The sequence below is a fragment of the Poecile atricapillus genome, chromosome 5 (genome assembly GCF_030490865.1).
Source record: "Poecile atricapillus isolate bPoeAtr1 chromosome 5, bPoeAtr1.hap1, whole genome shotgun sequence".
NCBI lineage: Eukaryota > Metazoa > Chordata > Aves > Passeriformes > Paridae > Poecile > Poecile atricapillus.
The window spans coordinates 16041441-16053787 of NC_081253.1; the positions used below are offsets into that span (position 1 = coordinate 16041441).

At 59.9% G+C, this 12347-nt stretch overlaps 2 protein-coding genes across 6 annotated transcripts; one reads left to right on the top strand and one right to left on the bottom strand.

The window, feature by feature from the left end:
* Positions 1-242: 242 nt before the first annotated feature.
* Positions 243-3057, top strand: INHA (inhibin subunit alpha). The gene is made up of 2 exons (XM_058839932.1): positions 243-638; positions 1546-3057. Exons 1-2 carry the CDS (start codon positions 272-274, stop codon positions 2277-2279), a joined length of 1101 nt encoding a protein of 366 aa, XP_058695915.1. The 5' UTR covers positions 243-271; the 3' UTR covers positions 2280-3057.
* Positions 3058-3385: 328 nt separating this feature from the next.
* LOC131579836 (gap junction gamma-1 protein-like) lies at positions 3386-8192 on the bottom strand. 5 transcript variants are annotated; one of them, XM_058840301.1, is made up of 3 exons: positions 8054-8192; positions 4471-5665; positions 3386-4343 (listed from the first exon to the last, which is right to left on the bottom strand). In XM_058840301.1, the coding sequence occupies exons 2-3, from the start codon at positions 5639-5641 to the stop codon at positions 4336-4338; spliced, it is 1179 nt and encodes a 392-aa protein (XP_058696284.1). In that variant the 5' UTR covers positions 5642-5665; positions 8054-8192; the 3' UTR covers positions 3386-4335. The 5 variants fall into 5 exon arrangements, with proteins under 5 accessions (XP_058696284.1, XP_058696282.1, XP_058696283.1 ...); XM_058840299.1 differs by having other exon boundaries at positions 8000-8108; XM_058840300.1 differs by lacking the exon at positions 8054-8192 and adding an exon at positions 7875-7992.
* Positions 8193-12347: the final 4155 nt, after the last annotated feature.

Genomic DNA, 12347 nt, shown 5'->3' on the forward strand with positions numbered 1-12347 from the left:
CCATGGGGGCACCCAACATCAGCAGCTCACTCGAGGTACCCCTTACATCCTCCCCCCAGCTTAGGTTCCTGGGAGGCCCACAGCCTCCCCAGCCCCACGCACCCTCTGCTCCCGGCAGCATCCCCCACACACACCCCCTTGCCCGGGCACCAGCCCCCCCCAGACCACACTGTCCTTGCAGTCCTCACATTCCAGACGTCTCAGCGCTTTCACAGCCCAGAGATAATATTCACGGCAAGCAGACGTTTGCGTCAGTGTCAGATAGATCTCAATGCCACCCTGCCCCGGGGGGAGCGCAGTGGGCAGACGGGCTGGGCAGGCAGGCAGAAGCCCACGGCAGAGCCCCCCGAGCCACCACCCTGCTGTGTGCCCCACGGTCATGCTGCTGCTCCTGCACCTGCTGCCTGCAATGCTGCCCAGCGCCGCTCTGGCCAGCTGCACCGCGGCGGGTGCTGACCGGCAGCTCATCCTGGCCAAGGTGAGGGCCCGGGTGCTGGAACATCTGAGTCCCCCCCTTCTCCAGGAGGAGCCACAGATGGAAGCGAGGAGGGTACACCGGAGAGACGTCCTTGAAAACGCCGAAGTGGAGCCAGAGGAGCTGGAGGACACCTCCCAGGTGATCTTATTCCCTGCCACAGGTGAGAACATCCTGATGAAATGGAGAGGGCAGAAGGGTGAAGCAGGGTGGGGGTTTGGAGCAATGCAGATGCTGAAGGATGGAGAGGCTGATGTGGCGGTCTGTAGGAGAAGGGGAAGAAGGTATGCCAAGCTGGGACATGGGCATGAGTGAGATTTGGTGGAGAGCCAGGAGACAGAAAGGTATGGCAGGCAGGGACAGGCAGGACAGCTCAGGACAGACAGCAGGGGGACAGGCAGCACAAGAGGGTGCTGAGAGGCTGAGAAACAGCTGGTCAGGCAGGATGTGGAGACATGGGGAGGGCTGAGGAGCAGGGTGGAATAGGATGGGATGCTAGGGAATGGGGCAGGATACCGAAAAGTGGGTTGGGATACTAAGGGACAGGGCAGGATGCTGAAGGATGGTTATTATAGGATAACCAGCTATAAAGCACAACAGCAGGAGATGGGGCAGAATGCTGGGGGATGGGATAGGATGTGCATGCAGGGGGAAAGGGGGCAGGATGACCAACTATGAGACAGGACTGGGAGATGGGCCAGGGTGCTGGGGAGATGGTCCAGATGCAGAGGATGGGAGAAGGGGACAAGATGACCAGCTATGGGGCTGAATGCTGGGGGACAAGGCATGATACGGACTCTGGGGGAAAGATAACCAGCTTTGGGGCAGAATCCTGGCAAACAGGGGTGACAGTAATGGACCAACCTAGGGCATAGCTGGGATCAGCTGTGGGGCACAGCACAGAAGCTGCTGCAGAGCACTAGACATCAGCTCCCCTGCCGCAGCCTATGCCAGCAGCCAGGTGCCCTGCCAGCACCCCAGGGACCTCTGCAACATCCCACTTGCCATCTGGTACCGGGGATTCTCCCCAGGTTTGGGCACACACCCTGATCACCTTTTCCCCCCTACAGATGTTCCCTGTGAGCCCACACAGCCAGACAAGCTGCTGGAGGAAGAAGGGATTTTCACCTACCTCTTCCAGCCTTCAGCACACACCCTGAACCGTGTGGTGACTTCTGCCCAGCTCTGGTTTTACACTGGCCCCTCAGCTGCCCCCAACCACTCAACCCCTGATGTGCTGACCCTGTCACCTCAGGGCCGGGTTCCGGTGACGGCCATGGCAGAGCGGACACCCGAGCACTGGACAGTATTTCACTTGGCCCCGGTGCTGCTGCCCCAGCTCTCCCAGCCGCTCTTCGTGCTCCTGGTGCGCTGCCCTGGCTGCCCCTGCCTGGCCGAGGGGGACAAGATGCCCTTCCTGGTGGCCACCACCCGGGCCAAGGGCAGTGAGAGGGCTCGTCGCTCTGCCATGCCCTGGTCCCCAGCCGCCCTGAGCCTGCTGCAGCGTCCATCCGAGGAGCTAGCTGCCCACACCAACTGTCGCCGGGCTTCCCTCAACATCTCCTTCGAGGAGCTGGGCTGGGACAAGTGGATTGTGCATCCCAGCAGCTTTGTTTTCCACTACTGCCACGGGAGCTGCGCTGCAGGCCACGGGCTGAGCCACCGGCTGGGTGTGCAGCTCTGCTGCGCTGCCCTGCCCGGCACCATGCGCTCCCTGCGCGTCCGCACCACCTCCGACGGCGGCTACTCCTTCAAGTACGAGACGGTGCCCAACATCCTGGCCCAGGACTGCACCTGTGTCTAGGGCATGCTGCAGCCCAGCCCCAGACCGTGATCCCACCCAGGAGGAGTTGCTTTCCCGGTGGAACCCTGGCCACTGGGACGGGGCAGTTTGGCTGTACCACCCTCCCCTGCACAAGCCAGATTTTTTGGGCTGGCCCAGGTACCATCACACTGCTAGACTTGCCCTAGGGCCAGTCCCAGCTCAGAGCACATCAGAGCATGGTGGGGCAAGGACAGGCACAGCCTATGGCAAAGGCATCACTGCCCTGCCAAAGCCAGCCTGGTGTCTGCAACCAGATTAGCCCTCATCTCCCCCACTTGCTTCCCTCCTGCAATTCTGCACACAAAGACTGGTGTCCTGCTCCTGCTGCAGAGTTCAACAGCTTCCCCTGTGCTCCAGGCAGCGCCAGGCTGCTGCAACAGAATCAGGATGTGCCTGGGTGAGCCCATGCCAGGACCTCACACTGGTGGCAGGGTTGGCAGCACATGTGGCACCACAAGTGAGCCCTCTCCCAGCAGCACAGCTTGTTGGAAAGCTTAATGGGATGAGTGAAATAAACCTGTTCCCTTTACTAAAGCAGCCTGGAAATGCCAGCTTCCATCAGAGGCAGCCACGAAGGTGGCAGGCGGTTGTGCAGTGGGAAATGACCTCTCCAGGGGCTTCTACACAGAGAAATGAGGGGATGGGCAAGTACTGTTAGAGGCATCCAGTTCTGATTCGGGGTACCAGAGAGGGGACTGGAGTATGGTGGCCAAAATGGGCATGGTGTGCCTGGGTTTGATCCTGCCCCAGGCAAGGGAGTGCAGAGCGGAACAACATCCCTTCTGTCCAGGCAATAGATTGTGCAGGAACAGGGGCAGCAAAGGGCTGGGGAGATGTGGGGATGGTGGGAGGGTGGGGAGGCAGAGGAAAGCCCCTCATCTGGCCCCTTGACAGTGATAGGGCCAAACAGGAATGTGGCCAGTGCAATCCCTCTCCAGCAGGATGATGAAGGCTGCCCCAGCCAGAGCCGCCTCTGCACGGCAGGAACAACTGAGTCACGCTGGGCAGCAGGGAGGTCCCAAGGCACGCACGGCAGCGCCAGCCCAGACACACAGGATTCCCTCCCCACCCCTTCCTCCCAAATGAGCGGATGCAGCAGTTCAGTACAAAACGTCTTCAGCCTTTACTAATATAGATATAAAAAAAAAGAAAAACAGAGTGACGATCATTTCCAAGTAAAAAACAATGCTACAAAAGTCCCCATGTGACCCAGGCTGAGATGATGAGGAATGCTCCACTGGCTCCCGGCCGAGCCCAGCTCGGGGCACCACGTCCCCACACTGTGAAGCCAGGGTCTGGCTCTGTGCAGGGGTCCCAGCCCGGCAGCCAGAGTGGGAGGAGACAAGTTTTGGTCCAAGGGCAGCCTGCCAGGACAGGGTGGAGGCAGTGGGAAGGACGGCCCCTGACCTCTGCACAGACATTTCCAAGCAGGCCAGCCCCGCAACTCATAGCCCCAAGCCAGGATGCTGTGCAGCATGGCCCCCCAGTCCACAAAGTCACTTTCTGGCAGCACAGTGCCACCAGAACCCCTCCTGCCCCCTCCAAGAGTAATGCCAGCCCAGCACTCTGTCCCACAGCTTGGCCCGGCCAGCCAGACCCCCAGCCTGCTCCCCTAAGTCCCCCACATCTCAGGGGGCGCTACCAAAATCACCAGCACAGGCACAGCACCAGCCGGTGCTGCCACAGGTGGCAGAGGGCACAGGGGCACAGGGAAGTGTGAGGACAACATGGTGGGGAAGATGGGTGAAACAGGAGTGGGGGGGGCACAGGCCCAGAGTTGAGTATAAAAATGCCAGGGTGCACATGTTGATGAGTTTATAAAAACGTACAAAAATAAGATATTCCCTTTTTGAGAATTAAGTAGGAATGAACCCCACGGTTCCCGACCCCTCTGCTGCCCACCGGGACAGGGCTACCCAGAGTGCCCCGCTGGGCAGGCGTGTGGCATCCTTTGCCCTGTGCTCCTGGCAGGACGCCTATCCATGGTGGCGGTGGCAGCCACTCCGGCAGACACCGCTGCTGTCCCTGGTGGCACTCACAGCCCTGTGGGGAGCAAAAAGCAGGTTAGCACCCGCCCCAGGGGGAATGGCATCCTCCCTCCAGGGGAGCCTCAGGGCAGCCCCCATGCCTCCACCCCAGTGGGCCGGATCCATCCCCCTTCCCGGCTCACCCGTGGTCCTGTCGCAGGCGGCCGTCCCCTTCTCATGGGCGAGGTTGAGGCGGTTCTGCTCGGCGGCGATGCCATTGGCCTCGGGACTGCTGCTGCGGGCAGGACTGGGGGGCCGCGGCGGGGGCTGGAGGTGGAAAGCCACCTCCAGGTGCTCCTGGGCCAGACGCAGGTGCTCACGCAGCCGGTCCAGCTCGTGCACCGGGGGAGCCCCAGCCAGGGCGAAGCGCCCCTGGGCCAGGCTGTCCCGGTAGTCCAGCTTGCCGTTGGTCAGCGGGGCTTGCGGCAGCTCCTTCTTCAGCGAGTGATAGGTGGGTGGGGCGCTGGGGGCTTTCTTGGGGTACTGCGGTGCAGGGCTGTCGCTGGTTGGGAGCGGGGGGCCGCCAGCCTGGCTCAGGGCATCACGGATGCGCCCCACGCCAAGGTGCAAGAGCTCGCAGAGGTTGAGGAAGAGGCAGAGCCCGCTGACGGCATACATGATGAGGAGGAAGATGGTCTTCTCAGTGGGGCGGGAGACAAAGCAGTCGACAGTGTGTGGGCAGGGGCTGCGGCTGCAGACGTAGGAGGGGCTCACCTCAAAGCGGTACAACAGGTACTGCCCGAAGAGGAAAACCATCTCCAGCACTGAGCGGCACAGCAAGTGCAGGACATAGGCACGCATCAGCCCGTCCTGCTTGATACGGCGCCGGCCATCATGCTTCTCTCCGCCCTCTGGGCTCTTCTCCTTCTCCACCTCGATCTCCTCAAAGATCATGGGGTCTTCTTCGTTGTCATCTTCTGCCTCCTCGTAGTCTCGCCCGGCTCCCCGGCGCACTACTGGCATGCGTGCCCGCCGGGCTGGCGGTGTCCGGCGCCGCGAGGACTCAGGCATGCGAGCGATGCGGTGCATGGCAAAGCCCAGGTAGAGCACCGATGGCGTCGCCACCATGATGATCTGGAAGATCCAAAAGCGGACGTGGGACAGGGGCGCAAAGGCGTCGTAGCAGACGTTCTCACAGCCTGGCTGCTGCGTGTTGCAGACAAACTTGCTCTGCTCGTCGTAGTAGATGGACTCTCCCCCCACGGCTGTCAGCACGATGCGGAAGACAATGAGGACAGTCAGCCAGATCTTGCCCACGAAGGTCGAGTGGTTGTTGATCTCCTCCAGGAGCCGCGTCAGGAAACTCCAGCTCATCCTGACCAGGCAGTTGACTCAATCCTGCAAGGAAGCAGCAGGCAAAGAGGCACTGAGCAAATCCGCATGCACCTCACCCGGACCCTGAAGTCCACCAACTGCTAGCCCAGCTCTGTCCCGCTCCTCTTCCTTCCACCAGTGTCCCTTCCCTTACCCCACATCTAGAGCCATAAACACAGCCCTGCTCAGGAAGCTGCCTCCCCACAACTTTATCCCCTGCTCAGCACCGCCTCCCTGTGCTCACGTCTGCATCCTGCTCCTGTCCTGCCACCAGCCAGGTGGGTGGAGGTGATGGGGAAAGGCTGGGACATCCTGGTTGCCTGCAGGGACACATCTAGGGGAAGAGTGAGCACAGTCACAACCAGAACAAACATGCCAGCGCAGGGCAGCACCCAACAGCTGGGGACCGGGAGGGGACAGCCACGAATAGAAACCACTTCCTTCTCCCCGGTGCCACAGCACTCATTTATCACCTGGCACTGGACAGGTCCCTAACCAGAGAAAGCACTCACACCCTCCCATGGGGGTCCGCAGGCCACTGGAGGAAGGCAACACATGGCACCTCCACTGGCCCACTGCAGCTGCCAGCCCTGAGCCCTGGCTGAGGGGGGCAGGTCCCCAGAGCAGCATGCCCCACCACATGCTAATCAGCCAGCTCCTCTTCACTCCCCAGACTCCACAGAGCTGTCCTTCGAGGGCCAGCAGAGATGCAGCATCACTCTTCCACCAAACCTCAGTGCTGTGCTCTCTCTCCTGCAGGACCCCAAAAGCCTGCAGTGGCCAGTGCTCACTCACAGCATCCGGCAGCTCCACGGCAAGGGCTGCTGGAGGGATGGAACAGGGGGCAGGACAGTGATAGCGTGTGGGGCAGCCAAGGAATTGTACAAAGCCCTGGCAAAACTGTTAACATCAGAGATTGGGGAGGGCCCTACAAGGGCCATGTCGCATCTCCTGACCAAAGAAGACATAAGACACCCACACCAGCCACTGCCACCCCTGGTTTGAGCAGCTTGTGCCTGAGATGATGCAAACCAGGACAGCAGATGGCAGGGATGCCCAGGGAGAGCAGAGGGTATGTGACCGCACAGAGCCCCCAGCGGGCCCTGCCAGCCACATCCCATCACCTCTGGCCACGGCATGTTCCTGTAGATGATGATTGATGCTGCACTGATTCCACTGTTGTCCACAATAAGAGGATCTTTTACACTTAGTTCAGACAGCCTCCTGACCAACCTCACCTAAACAGAAGAGTCCTTCCAGCACAAGCATCCATGCTGGGGACATGCTCTTGCTGCACGAGGTGCCATGGGCTGGCACCAGGGACCTGAATTCAGCCCATCAGGGCCACCGTGGTCCTGTGGTCATATACCTTGCAAGGTTTCACTGCTGCAAGGTGTGATGCCCTCTCCCCCACCGCCTCCCTGGATGCTGGATGCTTTGTGTCTGCCTTTGCCCTAGTCTCTAGCAGCACACCACCTTGGCACCAGGGTGAAAAACAAGGTGAGAGGACCAGGCAGGAGGACAGTCCCCCAATGAAAACCCAGTCTATGTCAAACCACGACAGGTACCAAGCCCAAGGAAAGCAAGAACAGTGGCATTGCCGTGGTGGCCATAGAAGTGTGGCACGGGAATGGTTGGCAACGTGGGATGGCAGCAGCAGTGGGCATGGCCAGGGCAGCACAGAGCTACCTGCAGCCTGTCCCCTATCCGGGGCAGGTGACCAGAGGCCAGTTTTCGAAGCAGCACAGCCATCCAGGGCCTCCCGGCCACGCTGGGAGTCAGGACTAGCCCCATATACCTTGTCTGGGCCCTACACCTATGCCTCAGTCCCACCGACCCCAGTCCTCCCGCGTGGGGCTCCCAGTCCCCTCTGCCCTGCCTGAGACCCCCAGTTTCCCCTGCCCATGGACACAGCAGCAGGCATCCCACCCTGGGGCTCACCGGCCCCTGCCCGTCCGGACACCGCTGTCCCACTGACCCCTGCCACCCTGGGGACCCAGCCCTCAACCCCAGCCTTCTCGGGGTTCCCGGTTCCACCGACTCCAGAGCCCCGAGGGCCTCCAGCCCAGCTGCCCCCGCCTGTCCGAGAGCCCCAGCCCCACAATCCCTCCCGCCCTCCCGCGGCCCCAACCCACGCCTGGGGCTGCCGCCGCCCGGGGCACCGTCCCCTGCCCACCTGCTTCGCCGTGCCCCAGCGCCCCGCTCTCTCCCGCAGCACCCCGGCCCCACTCACGGCACAGCGGGACGAGCGGCTCCCGCCGGCAGGGCGGACAAAGCGGTGGGGCGGCGCGCCGCCGCCTCCCGCCGAACAAAGGGGCCCGGGGCCGCCCCGCCCCGCTCCCGCCCGCCGGTGCCTACCGACCGCCCCGCTCGCATCTCCGCCCCGCTGCGCCCTCGTGTCCCGCTCCGCACCGAGCGCCGCGGAGCTGCGGCCCGGACCGGCCCTGCCCGCCACGTCCTCCGCCCGTCGGGCGGTGCCGCCCTCGGTGCTCCCCGCCCGCGGCTTGCGAGGCCGCGCAGGGCTGCGGGCAGGGGCCGGCGCCGGCCAAAACTCTCCCAGAGGCGGCTCCATCCAGCCCCGCTGACCGGCCCTGTCTCTCCGCCCCGCGCCGCCGTTGGCTCCCCGGAGGCCGGTCCGCGGAGGCTCCCTGCCCGCTCTAGGGGGACGCTCCGAACCGAGGGTGCGGCTCGGGCCGCGGAGTGTTCAGGGGTGAGTCCGGCCGCAGGGTTAGAGGAGTGAGCCCCCGCTCCGGCCTGAGAGTCTTCTGCACAATAACCATCTGTTCCTTACAGCGTTCTTCCCCGCCCAGTGGAGAGCGAAGATGGAAGAAAAGAGAGATCTGGTGGCACAGAGGAGAGATGGCCCTACACATGGTAGGAATGCAGAACAAGACGTGCCTGTGTGGTGCGTTTTGAAGCCCGTGGTGCTTCTCGTGTCCCAGGCCAAGTTCCTGCAGCAGGACCAGGCTGAGCATGCAGCACCTCGAGCTGTGCCCTTAGAGTCACCTACTGCACCACCAGGGACAGCACAATGGCAGCAGTGGCTTTGAGTCACCATCCTGGAGCCATGCCCTGTCCTTTCACCCAAGGACCCTAGCCGCTGACTTTCTGTACTGCTAAAATTGGCTCTGTGGGAATTTTGTTGCGGCTGAGTCTCCACACTGGGCCAACCACACCCTTGATGTCCTGGGCCCCGTTGTGTGGGGGTGAGGAGGGATGCCGAGCAGTCTTGCACAACCCAAATAGTCATGCCGAAGCTGCTGTCTGCGTAAGCTCATGAAGTGCTTCTTCTCTTTACTGAAACACGTGTTCCTTCTGCAGACGGATTTCTGTGAACTGGCACTCCAGTGCAGCACCGGGGCTGGCTGGGGGAAGGCTGAGGCTATGAGGCTGGGGCAAGGAGACCTGTGGGGACTGTGGCCATCACATCCAGTGTGCTTCCCTAAATCAGCAATGCCACCATGGCATTGTACCAGCACCTGCAGAGCCTGGACATTGGCTTAATGCTCTTACATGGTAGGGCAACTGGAACCCCCCCTGAGCAGCATTCTGTACCGTGACAGAGATGCAGGTGTGTGCACAATAGGCTGGGGAAAAGAGCCTTGCTTTGGGCTCTTGCTCACTCCTTCCTTCTCCCAGATTATGGATGGGTCAGTCCCAGGTGACACATTAAGCTCTATGGAGGGAGAGCTGCAGCAAATGGAGGGGAATTTGACTGGAACATGAAGAATTAGTTTCCATTGAATCCCATTCTCATGCATACAACTGTGGCATTAACATTTCTGTAAGGGAAAAGCGCGTTCCAGATCCAGCACAGACGCTCTGGTCACGATCTCCATCCCAGGCCAGGAGAAACAGGAAGAGGTGGATGCAAGGAGACAGCAAGCTGAGCGCAGAAACTCAAGTTTTTGGAAGAATGCAGGGAAGCTTTCAGCTCTAGAAATGAAACCCAGAGCTGCAGGGAGGTTGCACCTGTAGTGCAGTGTGGAGAGGTGGGAACAGGGCAGTGGGCTGTCAGCATGAGGACAGCATTCCAGTGTGCTGGGGAGGTGAAGCAGCACATGTTCAACCTCCTGCTCTTGCCTGGCAGTCAAAGTGACTTGTGGCTTTTCCCACAGTAACCACTTGTTTTCAAGTGTTTCCAGCCTGGAAAGCTTGCCTCCAGCCTGGAAAGCTTGCCTCCAGCCTGGCTTCAACCCCAGGCAGCCAAGCAGTTTGCCAGGGGTAAGGGACCTATGTGACCCTTTGACTCTGGTGCTCAGCACATTAAGAACAAGCCCCTGTTTCACCAGCCTCAGCATTAAACTGGGGAATGTGGCCTCTGAAGCAGTGCAGACTGAAACCCTTGTGCCCAGAATGAAGGTGCTTTTTGGGATGGGGTCAGGCACCCCTGCTGCAGCATTTTTGCACAGCACAGCTCAGCCCATGCCTGGGCTGTGAGGCAGGGGTTGCCTTGGAAGGCCAGGCCTGGGGCTGGTGTCACACACCCCCTGGACAGGCTGTGCTTGTCAGCATCCGGCCACTGGCGTCAGAGTGCTCCAGCTTCCCCTGTGATGTTGCCCTGGGTGTTCCTGCACTCTACCCTTTTCTTAAGCTTGCAAAACCCCAATGCCTGCAGAGGCCTCATCCTTTCAGCCTGGGGCAGAGGTAAAACCCACATCATCCGGGAAACGAGAACAGTGGACGAAGGGTGTTGCCCACCCTCATCCCTTTCCACATCAGCTGAGGCTGACAGAGCATAGTGGGCAGGAAGGATGTACAGACCAGCAGTCTTGTGGGGTCTGGCTCAAAGATCAGCTTTGCAGAGGAAACACGGACACTGTCACCAACCACAAAAACCAGGATCAGCCCCAAACCACTGAGTCTGTGGGGCAGAGCCATGGAAGGGCAGCTGCACAGCCCAGCAAGAGCAAGGGGAAGCTGGAAAAAGAGGAGATAGTGGCTGAGGGGGAGTGTAAGCAGAGGGATAAGAACATCCACTTCTTGGACAAGTGCTGCAGCTCAGGAGGGACATGGCAAGAGCTTCTGCAAGCACTCCTTCCTCCCTGTTCAGGCCAAGTGCTGCAAGAGAAGCACCCTCTGAGATGCAAATGTCAGACCCTGCCTTGGCTACCAGACAAAGGACATAGGGAGGGTGCAGGGCCCAGTCTGGCTTTCGATAGTAGCCTCAGTTTCTGCTCTGATCAATACAGCAGGAGGGGCTGGGCCCTGCTATGACTGCCTCTGCTTCCAGGGACAGTGGCAGTAAGGCAAGTGGTGGGACTGGGTGCCCTGGGTGTTTTTGCTGTGGGGTGACATGGACAATACCTGTCTGGTGCTTGGCAGCAGGACGAGGAAGCCAGCTCCACCCTCTTCAAGCAGGGCTGAGCAGGCAGCACTGCAGGTAGGCAGCACACATCCCCAGCAGTAAACATGATCTTCCCAGATTAAACAACTTGTCTGGCACTGGGACAGGGAGCAGATAACTCTATTAGGGACTGTCCTGATACAGGACAGCTCCATAACTAGCTTAATACCCTTCTTCTGGTAACAGGCAGAGGCACACCCCATCGCAGGAGCACAAAGGGCATGCCCTCCAACACAGGCTGAGCAAAGGCTGAGATGGCTTTAAAATGTTTTTTTTCCTTCCCTTTTATTCCCCCAGTTGATTATGCAGCACAGTGGTGGCAGTGGGGGTTACACAGCACAGCCCCTGCTCACCTCTCATGCTATGGTATCCTTCACAGTTCCTGGGTACTCACTTCTGCCAGCACCATGCACAGCATTTGAGCCCAGCCTGTGTTGGCTGCTCTTCCCCTGCCTGCCAAACTGGAGGGCAGCCCACAGGGAAGGGCTTTACACAGGCCCCAGACACTGCTCTGTATGCTGGGTAAGGATCACTGGCACCTTGGAGGGATGAAGCTGGCTAAACAGATCCATGACTCTTGAGGAACATGTGCCTTTTGCTGCTACATCTCACATCCCCTGGAGATGGGGCCAGCAGGGATATTCTGCTAGAAGTAGATGACCAGTCACTCCAGTAGGCTTTGCTAGTTCGACATAGTGCAAGGGGGCTGACAGTTAAGCCACAAGCTATGTATGCTCAAGGCAGTGCTGTTTTAGAGGGCAGAGAGATGCAGCAGGAAGCACTGAAATAGCCAAACCCATGACTGAAGGCATCATTTTCATTGATAACAGCAGAATAAAGCAGAGCTGGTATGTGCCTGTGGAAAAGTGGTGGTAACTTCAGGCTCACAGCAATGGCCTGCCTGCAGCCTGCCTCTAGAGCCCCACGGCTACCCCAGCCTGGGAATCCTTTCAGCTACCTACACCTTGAGAAGAGACTGCTACAGGCAAGCACAGGCAGGGAAACAGAGGTTCAGACCAGCCTTGCTCCGTGCTAGCAGCTGAGTGCTGGAGCCAAGTGCACCCAGAAAAGGAGAAGGGGAAAAATCCAGATTGTTTAAGAGCACAGCTGGGGGACTGCATAATCAAAACTGAGACAGGCAGAAGGTATCTGCAGCTGGTTCAATATATATTCCACCTTTCTGCAAACCCAAGCTGTCCTATCCAGCCCCAGTTCCCACACAGCCATCGGTGGGATGGCTTCAGTGCTGGATGGTGGAGTGTGTCAGGGGAGCCCTTGCACACACCCAGCTGATGCAAGGAGACCAGTTAATGTAATCACTGCACCAGGTGCAAGAGGCCCTACAGCAAAGCATTTGTG